At 45.7% G+C, this 18660-nt stretch overlaps 1 protein-coding gene across 1 annotated transcript; it reads right to left on the bottom strand.

Annotated features, from left to right (window-relative positions):
- Positions 1-4804: 4804 nt before the first annotated feature.
- On the bottom strand, positions 4805-18213 carry LSM11 (LSM11, U7 small nuclear RNA associated). The gene is made up of 4 exons (XM_028528861.2): positions 17754-18213; positions 12382-12521; positions 10405-10488; positions 4805-9962 (listed from the first exon to the last, which is right to left on the bottom strand). Exons 1-4 carry the CDS (start codon positions 18193-18195, stop codon positions 9552-9554), a joined length of 1077 nt encoding a protein of 358 aa, XP_028384662.1. The 5' UTR covers positions 18196-18213; the 3' UTR covers positions 4805-9551.
- Positions 18214-18660: the final 447 nt, after the last annotated feature.

The following is an 18660-nucleotide window of genomic DNA, read 5'->3' as shown; positions in this document are numbered from 1 at the left end:
GAAGAAGCTGCCATTGCATTCCTGTCTCTTCATGTTTGATTTTCTGGTCTTAGTAAGTCTTGGCACTTACACAATTGGTCTGGCTCTCTTGCTACCAAACAATGACTTTCCAAGGATGATGAGAAAGCTGTAAGAGCGCCAGAACCCAAGCAGCACTGAAACAATGAGTGGCTGCTGCAAGAATCCACACGGTATGGGGAACACGAGAAGAAACGTGAAAGCTATTCACCTTCTCACCCTTTTGCACCCCAGGCGACCTTGTGTTTCCACATTACTGAAAGGACTGAAAGCTGTCCATCACTCAACCTGAATTTGTAAAATACACACCACCTTTACCACTCTGCTTTGACATTTCTCCTCTTTTTAATGTATTGGGAGCCTCAAAAATGGAAGTGGTTGAGCTCTCTCTGCACCCTGAAGAAGCCCGTGTGTGTATGTGTGTGTGTGTCTGTTTTCTGTGTGTCTGTCCTCCAGTGCACATTTTCATAACTGGGCTGGGTGTGACATGCTCAATTAATTGAAGAATACATTTTTATTAGCAACACCACTACTGGTTGTATCTTGATCTCCATAAGGAACTAGCCAGCTGGGGAGATCAGCATGGTCTGGGGCACAACTGGAGGGGAACAAGGATGCTGTGAAGACGACACATCTGCTTCGCATGTTTGTGCTTTGTTTAATCATAAAACGGCCGATAATGATGAGGATGTGTAAGATGCACAGTGTTAATGATGAGACCAGTGAAGAGTGCGAACAAAAGCCATGACTTTTGAGCTAAAGCTACATGTAAATTAAGCCTAAGATTTCTTCAGAGTTTAGATTTTATAGCTACATATTTATGGCTATTAGGAAGATGCCTGGTGTTAAAATTCCTGCAAGAATAATTCCATCACATCAAGTGTGAAACTCCCATCACTGACTCCCACTCTTACCACTAAAGCAATTGCTTTATAAATACAGTTTTTGCTAACTATACTTGAACAATGATTAAAATAAAATTAAAAAAAATACTGTTTTTGCTGATGTGACCATTTGATCATAAATCAATGTATTATCACATGCACAGCTTATATACCTGCAACATTTATTAACACACAGTACACTGATCACTTGTGGATCAGGAGGTGTTTACAGATAGTATGAAGATAAACATTTTAATTTCAATAGTTGTATTTTAATGTGTACTCTAAATTTAGGATACATTTTCGAATTTTCCACTGATGGGAGCGATGTACCATCGCTTTTAAGTGCAAGCTAAAAACTGAATCAATTTATAGAAAAATACTGAATAAAAAAATGCAGTGGTCTACTTAGGGTAAGGCAAAAATCATGAAGGTGTTCTGAAAATGACCCAACTTTTGGAAACAAGGGGCTACGTAATAATAAGAAAGAAAATGTAGGCTTTGGGTTGGGTTTTCAATAGTGATGACGGCTACACTGAGCCATCCTGGTGACCAGTGCCAAACACACGTAAGGCTGCTGTCTGATGCCCCTGGAGCATGCTTTTCCACGTGACACTAATTGGCCCACACAGGAGTGAAACCATGACCCTTCCCTCATTAGCCACATGCACAGGCCAGCTGAGCTAGCTTGCTCTGGGTCACTGGGGTCCCATGTAGGAAATTACCATTCCAGTGCCCTGTGGTCCTCTCGTAACCTCAACTAATGAATGTCCCATGGAGCCTAATGTCATTCCTGGGGGAGCACACAGCTCTCCCAGCAGTGGGGAAGTTGATGATATTCTGAAGTTTGAACCTGGGGAGAGCTGAGGAAGTGGGGAGAACTCAGGCAGCCTGGAAACTCTCTTTCAAACACCTGTGTGCAAGAATAAAGGATGGCCGTACGCTGTTTTTTGTCCGTTTGTTTGCCAGGCCTGGTCCCAGGACATGAAATGTAAGCACAGGGTAGCAAAGAAAGCTGCTGAACATCACATAGCAAGCTTATCACAGCACGAATGACAGTAAGTCTTTGCTGCCTGGACCGAGCACGTACTATCAGCAACCCTATGAGGCAGATGTCATTATGCCTGTTTTTGAGTTCCAGAAACTGGGACTCTGAAGTAGCTAGTGGAAGAGCCTGGGATAGTGGGCTCGTCTCAGGATTGCCTTATTCTGGAAATTAACACATCAAGTTGATGATGGGTAATTATACAAGATGGACAGACAACTTGCTGGCCCTTTCTGCTTGCACCCCCTTTTAGGTCTCAGGAGAAAGACTATGGGCCCTTTTTTTCCCTGTACCTTTAGCATATCCATGATTTAGCCTTGAGAAGAGTTTTTTTAAGTAAGGTGAATTTACAGTCAAGACTAAGAGAAAGTATCCTTCCCAGGTGCTGGAGAATGTTGGAAAGGAAGGGATGGCAGGTTTTCTAAACGCACACTGAAGAGCTGGGAAAGGCCATGAGATACTCCACAGTCTTTTTAACAAGATCATTGATCAGTACCCCTCTGACGGCCAAACTAACTGGTGGGTGAAATACCGCCTGGCACTCACCTGGCAGCCACCCCTCTGCCCTGGTCCTCTCTGGAAGCCACGGAGGCCTGAGTGTGAGCCCACTTCTCGTCAAAGGACAGTCCTAGTCAGGAGAGACTACAGACACTTGAGCACACCAATGAGCCACGATTTAGCTCGGCCCTCTGGTATCTGGTTAGTCTAAGAGGATAACTCAGCCTGCCCTTAATTTTCTGGTCAATACCTAAGAAATCTATGTATTTTTAAGGTGCACTTGACTAACAATAAAATTATGAGTCAGACCTACACAGAATTGCAAGTGTGCCATTAACAAAGAGATCCTGGAAAGTTACTTAACCCATCTCAGTTCCCTCCCATACATAACAGAGACAAAAATCCTCCTCTCGTTCTGGTTATAAGTAATACACGTAATATGTGTGGCACAGGGTTGAAGTACTCAAAAATGATAGTATTTCTTATTGAGCATTCTGTCCTCTTCCCAGTCACAGAGTGTGATTGAGTGAAGTATGGTACAAGCTACCAGGGCCCACAAACACACGAGACAAAGCTTTTTATTGTAATCTTATTTTTAGTTATTCACCTGAAGACAGTATCTATTTATTATTTCACGTACTGTATTCCTCTTCACCATAGGCCACTGGGAAATTGTGTGTTGAGGTAAGGAGGGGAAGGTCTTTTGAAGGCCTCGACATGAAGTGCTGAGACTTCCTCACACTGGCCACCCACTCCTTCTGTCCCCGTGCCCGGCCTCACACTACTGACTTTTCTGCGTCTATTACAAACTTTCTTCTGAATCCACAGCATGTTTGCTTGCAGTTGTGGGGGCTCAGTTCTGGTTGTGGAATCACAAGAGAGCTGCAACTTTCTCTCAAATGGGCTCCCAGGCATCGATACTGGATACACGGAGTTGTTTCCAAAATTGAGACAGAGCTGCTGAGAACCAGGGGCACGAAGACAGTGTTCTGTGATTCTTGGCCAGCAGGTGGGAAGAGGCTGAGTGAGGCTGACGGTGCTCCAAGATGAAAGGAGGAACCCCATGATGTGAGAATAGCAAGAGACTCCCTAAAACAGTGGACACTGGGCATTTTGTCTCCTAAACACTCTTCCCCAGGCATGTTCACTGGCTGACTGCCATTGGTCAGGCTTCCTAACTTCAAATTAGGTAAATTCAATATTGGTAAGAAACATTTATATCGCCACTTGAGTTGGTTATAGCTCGTTTTTGTTTGATTATCTCAGTCCAGACTGATGAGCATTTAGCAATTAATTGTAGAAGTGATGGGAGATCTGGAGAGGTAGGTCCTCCTGGGACCTCTAGGAAAGCAGTTCTCTTTAACCCACTGCCACCTAGTGGTAACTTAGCAGATTGGAAAAAGCTTCACTTGCCTCCAAAGAGAGAATGGAGCTGGGCAAGAGACTTTTTCTTTCCTTGCCACTCCTATCCAAAAAGCACAGGGAAAGAATGATAGATACATGCATGTCATTCCACTGGCCTCCATTCTCCTGCCAAAATTTAACCATCATTGTTTCATTTGAAACCGTCCTATTTCAAATGTCAAGCTGATTCTTCTGCTTTTATTTTGATTAGTGAGGACATTCTCATTTGCATCTTGAGATGCAAAACAAAAAAGCAACAGCCAGAACTAGAGCATTTGGATCTTGCCTCCCTTTCCTCCACTTCCTTGGTGGTTAGAAATTTCCTGGTAATAGGTCAGCTGAGCCCAACCTAATACCATATTCTTTCAAAGTGGAGAACTGGGTCTTGACAGTAAACTCGAGGTTTCCCTCTTTAAAAATCAACTTGATTTGTTTGTCCATCTTCCCAAGGTAACTTGGTTCTGGAAGTACACTAGGGAGATCCAGTAATCAGTGTGGCAAATCTCTGCACAGTTTAACTTTCTTTGCATGCAGAGAAAAGCTTATGGCAAATTCAGATATTCTTGGAAGCAGTCAGGATCAATTAGATGTAGTAAAACATTCAGAAGGAGCAGTCAATGGTGACCTCAGCAGATCGTGAAGATAGTGAATTAATGCCACTGAGCTATTAGGGTGGAATGAATTCACAGGGTAATCACCATTGCTTGGGGCTTAGAAGAAACAGTTCACAATGTGGGGCAAGTTTCTTTTCTAAGCATGAACTTTAAATAAACTGGAAGGAACAGTTACCCCAAGGATAGAAATCTAGATGTGTGGCTTTGGTAAAGAAAAGGCACAACAATGTCATTGTCTGAAATGTTTTAACTTTCTGAGTCCGTATCTTCTCTTGGTAACACACCTCCCTGCCTCCTCTCCGCCCCCCCCCCCCCCAAATCAGCAGAGACAAGGCAGCCAGTACATTAATACAATCAATTTATTCCAGTTTCCAGACTCCCATATGGCACATATCTAAAGCAGAACAATGCAAACTGATGTTACTAGCAGCAATCCTCCCTAAACAGGAAGGGGTTAGGTGAACTTAACAGGAGTAATTTCAAGACAGGATTACAAGTCACAGTTTTTCTTTTAGCAGCTGGTATATGAGGAGAAAAACTCTAAATTCAGAGTCACCCAGGTTTAGCCCTGCCTGTAAAAACAGTAATATGCCCCGGTGCAGAGGAGTCTCCCCAGGGCAGCCCGGAGGCTCAGGTCTTACGAGGTCAGTAGGAAATAAGTAAATCACTCTTCGAGGTATCACTCACTACCCGCTTTACTGCCAGGACAACAGAAGAACTGGGCAACTGCCCTAGAACCCGGCTCCCACAAAATCCAGCCCAATAATCTTTGTTTAAATAAAATCCCTTAAAATTTTTAGACATTTTCCTCCAGAGCTCTAAAAACATAACATCAGACGTTTGTTCCAGAGGACCAAAAACCAAAAGCAATTGCAATGTCCGGGGAAAAGCTTTTATAGCTTTCCTGAGGAGCAGTTCCATCTTTTCAGAAAGTATTTTTAAAGCAGCACTAACTCTGGCTGCTTATCAAACTACTTTCTATTCTCAATAAATAAAAGACCAACTGAAGGTCTCAGGTGTACTTATTTCCCCCGCCACCCCCCCCATCTCCAAACTATCCAAAGCCATTTCCTGACAGAAAGCTTTCATTTTTACTAGAGGAGTGCATGAGAACTTACAAACATTTGAAAAAATACTCAAAACACTGAGAGTACGAAGGAAGGCCCACTTCCTCTGAGCCCAGGAAACAGTGGCAAGGAACCCCAAAGGCTTATCTTAAATTCATCAACTCAATTAGCCAGAAAGCAATCCCACCTTTGCAACATGAGCCCAGACAAGATATTCTTGCTTTACAATCACTAAGAAAAGCCTTCTAGGAGTTACTGCCCAGAAAAACATGGGCTGATGAACAGAAGTTACTGAAAAGGGGCTGACTGCATTCTGTATTTGACACAGGAAAAGAACAATTACAAGAGTTTGGAAACCATTACATTTATACCATGATATCCCCATATAAACCTTGACCTTCCCACAGCAATCATCTCATTCATAAAAAACTACACAAAGGATTGGAAAACTTTAGGGCAGCACCAGTGACAGCCAGCTGTCTTTGAATAATTTAATTTTTTTCCTAAAGACAAAATTTAAAGAAGTAATTTATAGAATCTATTCTATTTCACGATTTTGCCCGTGTCGGCTGCTGTAGGTACAGCGCAGACAGGAACACGACGAGTATGTCCTCTTCATCAAGTCAGGTTTTTATGCTTTCTCAAGGGACAGAAGCAGTGCACCCACATTTCTGGAAGGCCTCTGAGGATTCAGGGCAGCTCACAGCTCACGACCTGGCAGTCTCTGAAAGTGCTCCTGGACTGTCTCACCACAGAAATAGACAAAAAGCCTTCCCGATCTACTGACAACTCAGAGCTGGAATTCCGATGCACCTACACTTCACCGCTAATGGCATCTGGACTGACCTCACACGCTCCGTGCACAGAGAGCAGGCTACCACCGCCACTGCCACTCACTGCCTGCCTCCCCATGGCCCACCTCTGCCGTAGATGGTCCCGAAAGGAAGCAGAAATGCGTCCCAGACACCAGAACGAACCACCGGAGGTGCAAGTCCTCCTCATGGTAGACAGTGGAATTACTTCTATGTACAAAGCGTGCACACGGTTTCTGGGTGTTGAAACCATTATCTTCCATTTCTTAATCCCTTGTTCTTACCTAACAAAGCTGGAAACTCCTGGGAGCACCTCAACAGGAAAACAGGTATGCCCTGTGAAAATGTCTAGAGAACACATTCCCAAGTTTAGGGATCGCTCTGAAGAACCAAAGTTGGATGTTCAAAAACAAGTGCTCTTCCTACCACGTTCCCCACCCCAAGTCTCCGGAGAACACTGAAGCTGGCTGTGCTGCTCCGCAGCTGCTCTGAGCCCCTGGGGGCGCGGCGGGGGCTCAGGCCCCAGGACCCTACCGTTCTGCCCCCCCACCCCCGCCCCAGGGAGACTCAGTCATTTCCACAGCAGTTCACTGTAAGGCCTGGATTAGCACATTGCTCTGAGCAGCATATACATTGTTAGGACCTATTTTTTCTTCCTCAGGAAAAATTTCTCCAATAATAAGGAAAAAGGCAATGGTTTTTAAAAACTGACTTCTCTAGAAAAGTATCACACTTCGTACAAAAAGCATATTACTAGATAGTTCATTCATTCCGGGATCACTGTCCAAACCAAACAAATAAATGGGCATGTAAAACAGGTTACACAGTTTTAAAATAATTTTCCGAGCTGGGATTGTCAAGTTGGGCAGAAAAGAAGGACATTAATCCTATATGGATGTATGAAAATTGTATACAAACATGAAAGAAAGCATGTGTTTAAAGTAAATCAGGTTGGATTCAATCAGGTATGATTAAATCTTTAGAATGAATAGAAACTGATTATATTCCTTCTCGTTTCAAAGCTCTACTGTACTGGGAGGACCTAGTATCCGTCACGGCTCCCAGCCGAGGAACAAGCGGGAAGGCAGATGGGGACGGCCAAACAGGGCGGGCCGGTGCGGAGGCAGAGCCTGGGGGCCACCGCAGGGTTAACATGGCACTGCTAACTGGAGGGCCAAGACTTCAGACACACCATTTAGAAGAGATGAGACTGGCAGATCCCAAAGATGACTGTTCCAAGTCTGTGACCAGGAACCTCTTTGAATGTTTAGTGGGTCTGCTCTGGCCCGAAAAGCATAAAGATACATTTTAAAATAAAAAAAATAAATAAACAAAAGAGTTTCCACAAATTCCCTTGTGGGGATGTGTCATTTTTAGATGCTCATTCTCCCTCTGGAACTGTCATATAAACCCCTAGGAAGTGCAGGGGAAGTCTTTCTGATAATGGTCAGAAAAGGGTGGGGGCTAGGATGTAGGGGGCACAGCAAAGAAATATTACTCTCCTCTTACTGAAGATATTCTTCTGAAACATCCATTGTCCCTTAGAAGAAAGGAATGGAACATGGAAAATAGTTCCCGAGGATATCGCTGCCTTCTGACCACAGAAAGATCATAATTATGACACCTACAGAGATCACTTCCTCATGTGGCACCTGCCTTGCCTGTAAGATTTCTTACCGAACTATGAAATAGAGTTAATAAAAACCACTCATGGCACTTACACATGTTCAGAAAGTTTGAAATGCCTTCCTAAAACTGTCTCAGTGCCCCTGTGAGGTAAGTGTCTGACAGGGAAAAACAGAGGCACAGAGGGACTAGGCCTGCTCTCCTTTCGTTATATAATGAGCCCGTGACCCAGCTGGCAGAAGGACAAGGCATCCTAGCTCCATAAACTCTATTAACCCTGCTTTTCAAAGGCTTATCTAAGTCACACAACCAATGCAGCAGGAGAAATTTTTCTTTTCAAGCATTTTAACTAGTAGCTCTTTCTTATTTTCGCTTTGAACATGAGTTACCTACAATAAAACCAAATATAAACAAAACAAAAAAAAAAACCAATATTGCCTAACAGTCTGTGTCGCGACATCGCCTATTCCACACGTGACCACGACTCAAGTAGCACCAGCGAGCGCTGTGGTGTTCCTGCGACTGCAGCCAGGCTGTGAGCAAGGTGCCCCTTTCGGGCAGCACCACTGTCGTTTGTGAGAACCTCTTTGGCCTGACACAAGAAAACAACGGAACTACCACCACTGCCCCGTGGGAAACCATTCGGAAAGCTTTCTACACTGGGCCAGCCCTGCCTGGAAAGGGGACTCTCAGCTGTATGATGCATGTGTATTACTGAGTTCATGCAGCACTCTCTTTGAAGCCAGACATGAAGATCACAGTCCCTCGCCATAAAGCTCACAGGACAGGTCACAAAGGGGCAATACACAGGGTACATGCACTAGCACCATGCCACAGAAGTTAGAGAGAAGGACAAGAAGCCACCATGTGAGCCTCTTACAGTCCCACCTGGTATGCCATTCACAGAAGTTACCACTGGTAAGGAAAGACCACTGAGGTCCCCTATTCCTTTCCATCATAATAAGGAGAGGGGTAAAAACAGGGCATTCGTTGCTGGCTGCTTTAAGCACACCAACTATGCATATTTTACCCTTATATAAGTTGGCAGCTTTCTTAGCTCTTATAGATATCCACAGATTACAGTTCCTGATTAAGAGAAAATGGTATAAAGCAAAATTTAACAGTCAGTTACAAAATGTGGGTGCAGGGCTCCATGGCAGGGTATACTGCTCCTTAGATTCAAATTCATGAGTACTCAGCGCACCACCTTGTACAACGAGAGTTTCTGTCCCCCATGCTATAGAGTCCATGGGGTGAACTCAACTGACACCATAACTCCTGATTCAAATGGAAGGTCTTATCTTTGGTTTGAGTGTTTGAAGTAGACCACAATCCCAAATCAGATGTATGTGCCCGTGTGCAGCTTTAGCCTTGACATTCATGCAAATGCCCACCCTCCCAAGACCCGTCTCCCCTTGAGGGCGCTCATCTCCCAGAGAGCCCAAGCCTGGCTACCTCCTCAACACATGCAGTACCAGGGGGAATCATTCCGACTCAGGGATTCACTGGGACACTAGGATACAGCATAGCAGCGGTTCATGCATTTTATTTCTAAAAGCCAAAGCTCAAGTGAGGCTGAGCAGTCACTGTGCCAGATGAACCAGCAGGACATTCTCTCCTCGAATGAAAATCTGATTTATGTGTCTAGTGAATACCTTTTGGTAATCTACTTTGGGCTTTTTCTTTTTCTTACGGGACTGGCCCCTAGAAAGTGTGGTAGCTCTGGAAAAGGTCCCTCCCACACTAGACCCGTCTGTCCGCAGAGTCCTCCCTGACAGCTCGGACCGGGACTCCTCCCTTGTGGACGCCTGCAGGGAGGAAGGAACGGAGCGGGAAGGCTTGCGTGAACCCCGGTCAGTGTCTCCTCTTCCCCACACTGACGCTACCTTCCAAGTGGATGTCTGGGAGTATCTGGACAGAGTGGAGTCTTCAACTGCAGACTTAGAGTCTGCCTCCTTCTTGGAAGAATCCTGAAGTTTTAGTCGATCAAACAGCTACAAGGAAAGCAATGACAAATATTAGCCCTTAGCATCCCTCTTCCAATGTACAGAAAAAAGACCAAATTCTTTCATTGTGCTCTGTGGACAACTTGCTTCACAACTTTTAAAAAGTTAGCAATGAATTTTCTATTTCTACCCATAACTCAGATAAATCAGCAAGTCTGTCAAGAGAAAAGGCACCTGCTTACTTCTACAGGGTAAAAAAGAAAGACTTTTAGGCCTTCTAAGGGGTAACTTGTTGCAGGTCAGAAGCATGAACTCATCTGAGATTAGCTGGAAGCATAAGAAGACAGACTGAGGAAGACCCTGGGCCAGACACAGCTGGCTGGCAGCACTAGGGCTTTCCCGCTAGGAAACACGCTCACTGGGCTCAGTGACTTTAACTCCTAAGCTGAAAGCGTGCTGGGTGCCCAGGAAATGAGGAGAAATGACCTACCCTGGTGAGAGTCAATGAAGAATCCCGCTCATACGCTTTGCCTAGAACAGGCTTTCGGTAGGTCTCATCCACATCAGTAAGTGCCTAGAGAAACAGCCCAAAGGGGAAAATAAGACAGTTAAAAAATACTATTTCTATAGCTCTCAAAAAAATTTTTAAAGGCAGAATAACATCTAATTGTAGCATAATTAAACTTAAGAGGTGACTCAGCCACTGGGCAGAGAAAAAATGGCAATACCTGGCACCCTCTAAGTAGGATTTCCAAGTGGCCACGACCATATAAGACGAATTTCTACTGTGGTAAGGGGCCTTTACAACTGCAGAGAGGTTCTTAAATTTCACTGTGCATAAACTCTAGGAAGCTTATTCAAGTAGGAACCCAGGGCTGCTACCGTCCTAGAGATTCGGATTCAGCAGGTCGGGATGAAGCCTAGGAGCTTTCTGTTTTAACCAGAAACCCCTGGTGACTCTGCTGCAGGACAGCCTTAGACACACTTTGAGAAGCACTACTTATTGCCTCTTCTCCTTTTCCAGTCTCTAAGTTTCATGAAGCAATTAACAGAGACTGACCAGAGTTATACAATGAATTACTGGTGAATTCTCGTCATTGAGAGATCAGCCACACAGGACAGCTGTCAGGATCAAATGAGATCCTGTGTGAGAAACTACTTTGAAAAGTGTAAATCACTGTACAAATATAAGCTGACAGTGTCACGATTACCAGCATTGTTATTACATATGTTCTCTTAAGTCCTTTTCCTTCAAAGGTAAAATTATAATAAAAAAACATATTTCTTCACATTTTAGAGGTGAGAAAACTGAGCCTCAGAAATTACTTTGCCTAGGGTCCCACAGTTACCAAGTTAGGATTCAATTCCAGGTTTCTGATTCCATGATGGTTGACAACATGGTTTCAAAAGTCAGAAAGAACTAAAATAAACTCCTAGTACTTCCACTTACTAACAGTGTGATCTGGACCAATCTTCCAAAATCTGTAGCCTCAACCCTTTCATTTGTGAAATGAAACAGAAATATATCTGCAATTCATTCACTGAAATAATACATATAAAGTTCTTATTATAGTATCTGGCACATAAGCGCTTACTAAATATTAGTAACTACTATTATTATGCAGGGGAATGCATGGATGCAGACAAAGTGCAGGGAAAAGAAAAGTTGGAGACGGATGACCACACGGAGGAGAAACACCAGGAAGCCCTGGTGGCTCCTGCTTTAACTGCCTCACATTACATTGTGCTATGTCATAACATAGCCCTTCTTTTCTTCAGGTGTCTAGTAAACAGTAGCCTCTAGAAGGCTGGGAGCATGTGTACACGTCTTCATAAGCAAACACCATGCAAGGTATCTTTCTTATCAATGTCTGCGTCCCCTCTGACTTTATCTTTCTTTTTTTAAAATGTAATCTTCATTGTATTTTTCCTATCTTTCTAAAAACAAGAGTGACAGTTCCTTCCTGAAACTTCTGTACTTAGCATTGTGCCAGCCAAACTGAGATGCCGATAAATATTTTTAATAGGAAATCAATGTAAATTTACTAAACAGGTGAAATAAGTCATTATTCCTTAAGGCTGGGTTTCTCAACCTTGGCATTAAAAACATTCTGCACTGGATACATTTCTGTTGTTGGCGGGTGCTGTCTGCATTGCAGGACATGCAGCAAAACCCATGGCCTCTACCCGCTAGATGCCAGGAGCCCCCTGTTCTACAGTGTGACAATCAAAAAAATGTCCCTGGGAGGGAGAGAGGGCAAAGTTACCCAACTGAAAGCCACTGCCTTAAGGAAAAGAAAACAATAAAAAGAACCTTTTTGCTGCTTCCCAAGAGAGTGTAAGGATTCTAGTTTTTCTGGGAAGTTATTCTGTAGGTTTTGCTGAATAAGGTTACTCAGGGCCTTTAGACTTATAAAAGATTTACTCCCCAAAGGTTCTTCCAGCCCCTTGCGGAAGGCTCAATTACCATGTTCCAGAACTTGTCAAACGCCACGAGGAAGCCTGTGCAGACGCCCCGAAGCCCCTTGAAAGTGCGGATGTGCACGTTCACCTTCACCCCTTCCCGGATACAGCGATGGAGCTCACCCAGAGGGCTGCCTTCGTGCACTGAAACGAGAGAAGAACGGTCAGCGTAGCACGAACATCTGCTCTCATTCCCAGAACTGACAACCAAGACTACCCATCCATCCCAGCAACACAAGGCAGCGCTGTGCCGTGGCAGCCTCACTGTGGGGACAAAGAGGCCCAACGGGCGATATGGCTGTTACCGGCAACACACAACACACACTGGAATGAGACCAGATTCCAACACAATGTGGATAAACCATGTGAATGGCTATCATCCAAAAGTTTCGCCTTCTGTACATCCCAGAGTCTATGATTCTAAGATGCATCATAATTTAAAACCTTTCTGGGCAAAAAAGAAATACCACATTAAATGTACACAGCAGCTAGATTCTTCTCATTCTGTGTCTCGTTAAGACGTTTTTTAGGATAATTCTCGTGAGCCACATATCCAGCTTGAGCCCTCCAAAGCACCAAAAATCTTCTTATGTCTGAAGTGTTTCAATATACATCACCTTCACACTAGCAGTCACGGACCTGCTTATATTCCAAGTCTTGCTCGGGGAAAGGACCTGCCTAACATTTGGCTGCCACGAGACTGCGGATGAGCATCACGTAAAAAGAGCAGCGTGGCAATGCATAAGAATGCTGGGATGATACTATCAGCTTTTAACATGATGAATTCTTTTTGCAGAGCTTGGGAACAGAGATGAATTTTTTTATTATTTCATGTTAATTTACCCTTCACGATTTGCTGCCTATACTACATAGTATATACAACCTCCCAAAAGAAAATCACACACATACACATTCTCTCTCTCACACACACACTCGCACATTCATGCATACACAGTCTCAGTCTTTCCTTCCCTCCCAAGTTTGCAAGGCAGAATTCTTTGGAGGTTAATGCCATTGAAAGTAAACAAACAAAAAATGACGGTTTTCTTTCTAGTGGCACAAAAATAGAACAACAGTTCTGCAGTTCGGTTCGGATAACTCTGTTGGTTACTCTTGACCTTGTGCTTCCCTCATGGATGGGCTTATGAATGATGGCAGTGATAAATTAATAAAAGAAAATACTCTTGGAAGAAAGTGCCATAAGGTGAGAAGTAGGAGCTTATGTCAGACTGAAGATGCAGCAAGAAGGCACCAGGTGATACAGAGTGGCAGAAACAGCAGCCTTGGAAAGGAACGTGAGAACCTTGGTCTGACCTTCATCATCTACTCTTCCTCTAGCAAGTCTAAAATTCTCGGACCCTTTGGTGTGTGTGTGGGGGGGTGTACATGTATCTGGATATGTGTTACAAACTGTGTCAAATCCAACATTGTAAACAACTTTCAGTGTGACCTTGGTAAATAATTTTCTCTCTACAAGTCCAAGTTTCCTCATTCATAAAATAAAGTTAGAGGACTAGTTAGCTTCTAGACTCAGGAATAAATCTCCATAATTCAAACACTTAGAAAACTGATACAGTGCTTGGATTACTCGCTTTGCCTACACACACATACACTGCCCCCAGCTCACCCCCTTACACATGTGTTTCCACAAAGAGTGGAAAGACCATTCTGTTTCGAAGTTGGAGGCAAATAGGGCACTGCTTCTCCCTGCACACCCCCAAATCAAGGAGGAAGGACAAGCATGTGGCTTAACAAGTCCTCTATTCTAACTAAACCAACAGGAAACTCAGGTCTTTCATCTCTCACATCTGTGTCTTTCCCTTGATTTTTTTTCCTTCCAAGAGTGTAATAAGGTGTCGTTCCAGGATGCATTTCTCTCCCTCTGTGATCAAAGGTGCAACACCAGCACCACCCATCAGAGCAACCTGCCAAGGCGAAAACGAGCTTCACGTTCTCAACCTCTTTCCAGCCGCCTCTGTGACAAACTCCAAATAAGTATGAGCTAAGCTAATAAAACTTAATACGACCAAAGGCAAAAACAAACAAACAAACAAACAAACAAAAAACCACAAGAAAAAACACCTCTTTTTTGCAGAAAACTTTTTTTCTAAATCCCCCTTTCCATTGCCACTGTGCTTGGGCCGCACCCTCCAAAATCCAGGTCACTTTTTTCAGCTCCACTCTTACTTTTCTCCCTGCTCATGGCCATCACAAAATTCAAACAATAGATTCTCAATAACTAAGATCTTTCTCCTTCAGAACCAACCATATCACCATCATCACTGTCACCATCATTATCACCAATTGCTAAGCCCTCAGTATGGGCCACGCCCTGTGGTAAGTTTAACTTTATGTACCACTATTTTCTTTAATCGTCACAACTAACACATACGTAGCCTTATTTCCCCTCCGTCTATAGGTGAGGAAATCAAGGCTCAGAAAAGCTGAAATAATTTGCTCAAAGTCACCCACCTAGTAAACAGCTGAGCCAACAGTCAATAGAGGCAGAGTACATGCACCCTGACCAGAGCTTTTTTTTTTTTTTAAGATTTTATTTATTTATTTTTAGAGAGGGAAGGGTGGGAGGGAGAGAGAGAGAGAGAGAGAGAGAGAGAGAGAGAGAGAGAGAGAGAAACATCAATGTGCGGTTGCTGGGGGTTATGGCCTGCAACCCAGGAATGTACCCTGGCTGGGAATCGAACCTGGGACACTTTGGTTCCCAGCCCGCGCTCAATCCACTGAGCTACGCCAGCCAGGGCTCTGGCCAGAGCTTTTGATGGCAGTCTACCAGGGACATCTCACATTCCCCAAGAACCTTCCTGCATGTTAAGGAAGATTGTTGTTGTAAATGCTTTAGAGGTGTTAACTAACTTAAACCTCACCACAGTGGAGTCTATCCCAGTCCTCCCCTCGCAGATGGGGAAACTGGGGCCCCCAAGGGTCTAAGTGACTCGCCTAAACTAAAACAGCTGGCAGCGGGGGAGTCGGTGCTCACACAGAGGCAGTCAAACGCGCATTCTTCTCCACCCTCAAATGCGTTTTACTGCCAGAAACTTAGCTCCTAAAACATCTGCCCTGAAAGTGCTTTTGCTTAAGAGTACACTCCACGGCTCTCACTCTCTATCATCACAAAGTCGAACAGAAACTCTTCCGGCTGGCTCTTCCATGGATTCTAGCAACAAGTCCCTCTCTGGACCCAAATTTCACTCTCACTGCTCTGGACACACACCCTCGGCCTCACACATGCAGCACCCTCCACACACCAAAAACGAGCACACAAAGAAGCACGAGAATGACGTCCTCTCCTCCTCCTCCCCTGAAATGAGCATACGGGGTAAGCACAGAGGCCCTGGGGCTGGACAAACCCAGGATTCTCAGCTGCAAACTAACCAGCTATGTGACCTGGGCCCTAAAAGGTAATAACTGAGCCTCAGTTTCTTCATCTACGAAGTTGTATCTAAGGGCAAAATGAGATATAATGCATTTGAAAGGTTTAGCAAAATGTAGAGCACATATGTGCTCAATAATAGTAGCTACAATTAGCAGCAATAAAATTATCACCTGGCTTACAAAGGGGCACAAGGAGCCTTTTTGGGTGATGGAAGTGGTCTGTATCTTAACTGTGGTGGTGATTTCAAAACACATGAAAAGGGAGTATTTTGCTATATGTAAATTACACCTCAACAACCTGATTTTCAAATAATTACTGTTATCTGGAACCGTGGTCTTCCTTGCCTTTGAGACCTAATGTTTACCCTTACAGAAACTCTTTCTTGAATACATCTAGTCTTCATCCATGCTTCTGTTTTTGTTTTGGTTTTTGGGGGTTTTTGTTGTTATTGTTATTGTTTTGCTTTCTGAAGGTCATAACTCTCTGTGACACCTACCCATCTCCGTCATGTACACACATGCTACTGTTTCCAGTGGCACGACTAGAATTTTCAGAGCAAAGCGAGGCTTTGATTCCTGGCATAGATTTTAAAGTGGTAAATCCACAAAGCTGGGCTTCACGCTCTGCCAGAACAATACATACAGCACAGGTGCTCCCCAGGTAAAGCAAAAGCCGTCCGCCACATAGAAATATTTCTTTTCCTTGACAATCTCAGTGGCAATGCAATAACTGGCAAAATGGAAAGGAATGATACATGCTGAGACCTGGGGCGCATTTCAAAGACCTGATGTGGCAAAAAATAGAGGCAAAATCAGGTCCCCCAAACTGCTCTTACTTTAGGAACATGATACCCTATCTTTGTGTTATTGCAGGACAAGCAATCTGGGGCGAACCCTAAACTTGGGCAAGGCTGCTCTGGCAAGGTGAACCACCTGACAGAGGCACCCTCAACAGCACACAGCTTTTCAGGATGTTTCTCTCTAAATAAACACATTTCTAGGAATAAAACAAAATATACCCTTGCTTAGCACAACCCTCCATTCCGAAGGCAAGGATCTAATAATGTCACAATTCAGCTATCAGGACATAGATGCTCTGAATGGCTAAGTAGGTCACTGCATTCACCTGGCAGATGTCAGAATTGCTCGCCAGATGACTAAAGATATAACCCTGGGCTGTTTTTATTCCGTTTATGCAAGACCTAATTCACACATTAGCAACCTCTGCTGTTTACAGCTTTGCTCTAAGGATCTATTAGGAGGCTCCAAGAGCTGTAAAACAGTGTCTGTGTTTTAGTGGCATCTGTGCCTGCTGCATTCTAGCACTTGAGATCTGGCAAAGTGAACAGGTGCACATCGAGAGTCTGTGACCCTTCTACTTACAGCACTGGAGAAGGAGCTGTCACTTAACGTGCAGGGGTTGAGGTTATGTCCCCCTGCGCCACCTGAACAGATCTCCCCACACTCCCTTCCATCGTCCCCACACCCCACTGACCAAACACTCACTCCCCTAATGCTGGCTGTGCACCACCTCTTCCGTCTGTGGTCCCCAAGACCTCCTGTCACCTCTGCAAGCCCTTCCTGTGGTCTCCAGGCTCCACTTCTCCAGACCCGCCCCCCCCATTCCTGCAGATTCCTCTGTGCTCTCTGCAGGTTCCTCATCACCCCACCACCTTTGCAGACCGACACCCATTACCTACGCAGACCCTCCCCATAGCACCCGATTCCCTCTCCAGCTTTTTCCACTCTGCCTCAGGGCTCGGGCGGACCCTTCATCACTCTGGACGACCGCTCCCATTTCCCACGGCACTCAAGCACAACCCCCCCGCCCAATAGTCGCTGACTATCTCGGCAAACCTTCACGAGACCCTTCCCCTAAAATGTACAGACCCTAATACGCCAAGTCCCCATCGTCCCGCATGTGCCCCTTCGGCAGCCCCCTCCGGGGCAGCCGGCCAGTTCCTCGTCCGCGCCCGCCGGACTCACAGGGCATTCGCGTGAGCACGTTGCGCGGCGCCTTCCTGCTCCGGCCCGGAGGCCGGCGGCTGTCCCGGTCGGCCTCGTCCCCTTCCTTTTTGACCACCATGAGGCGGCGGAGGCGCTCGATGCGCTCGGGGTCCGGGGCGGCGGCGTCCGCACGGCGGCGGGTCCTGCTGGAGGGTCGAGCGGCGGCGGAGGCCCCTGAGGCTGGGTCTGCGCCCCGCGCCCGCCCGCGCCCGCCGCCCCGGGACCCCGTCCGGAGGAAGGTCTCGTACGCGGCCACGTTGTTGAAGCAGGGCGCGTTGGGGTAGGGGATGGGAGGCAGGCGGGGCGAGTACAGGGCCAGCAGCGGGTCGAAGCTGTCCGAGTTGACATCCAACCGCGGGCTGGGCGGGCCCGCCGGGCTCCCGGCGCCAGGCGACCTCGCCCCCCGCTCCCGCTCCTCCATGTTTGAAAGGCCCGCAAGCTGAGGCCGATGGGAAGAAGGAGCGGGGCCGCCAGAGGGCGGCACTGCGCAGCCGCGGGGCGGGGTCGCACTGCGCCGGCGCGGCCGCGGGAGGGCAGCACAGGTCCGCGGTCTGCGACTCCAGGGGCGTGGCGCGCAGCTGCAGCTTATCAGGGTGCCCCGCCGCTCGGGGCAAGGGTGACGGGTTGATCTGTTTTAATGCTGTTTCCCCATCTGTATTTCACTGAGCGTGTTCCAGATTCCCTGGGGTCGAATCCCGGACCAATAGGTTAACAAACTCCCCAGGCGTGTCTCTGTTCGCTGGGACTGCCGTTTACTTCTAGCTTGAGCTGGCAGGAAGAGGACTAGAAATGTCCCAATTTGCTTTCATGCTGAATAGTACCGTTGGGGTTAAGCCTCCCTAGACTCAAATTACTTCGCTTTTCTGGGTCTTCACATTCTCATCTT

This window comes from Phyllostomus discolor, chromosome 13, assembly GCF_004126475.2.
Source record: "Phyllostomus discolor isolate MPI-MPIP mPhyDis1 chromosome 13, mPhyDis1.pri.v3, whole genome shotgun sequence".
Taxonomy (NCBI): Eukaryota; Metazoa; Chordata; class Mammalia; order Chiroptera; family Phyllostomidae; genus Phyllostomus; species Phyllostomus discolor.
The sequence above is the reverse complement of the archived record's forward strand: the minus strand, read 5'-3'. Positions and strand labels throughout refer to the sequence as shown.

What these genes read in the sequence shown, in the direction of transcription:
- LSM11 (XM_028528861.2), bottom strand. Translation starts at nt 18,195, where the DNA reads ATGGAGGAGCGGGAGCGGGGGGCGAGGTCGCCTGGCGCCGGGAGCCCG. An exon ending in CGTGCTCACGCGAATGCCCT is followed by an intron (nt 12,522 to 17,753) that starts GTGAGTCCGGCG and finishes CTCTCGTTTCAG; the next exon opens with TGCACGAAGGCAGCCCTCTG. An exon ending in CTTCATTGACTCTCACCAGG is followed by an intron (nt 9,963 to 10,404) that starts GTAGGTCATTTC and finishes CTTTCCTTGTAG; the next exon opens with CTGTTTGATCGACTAAAACT.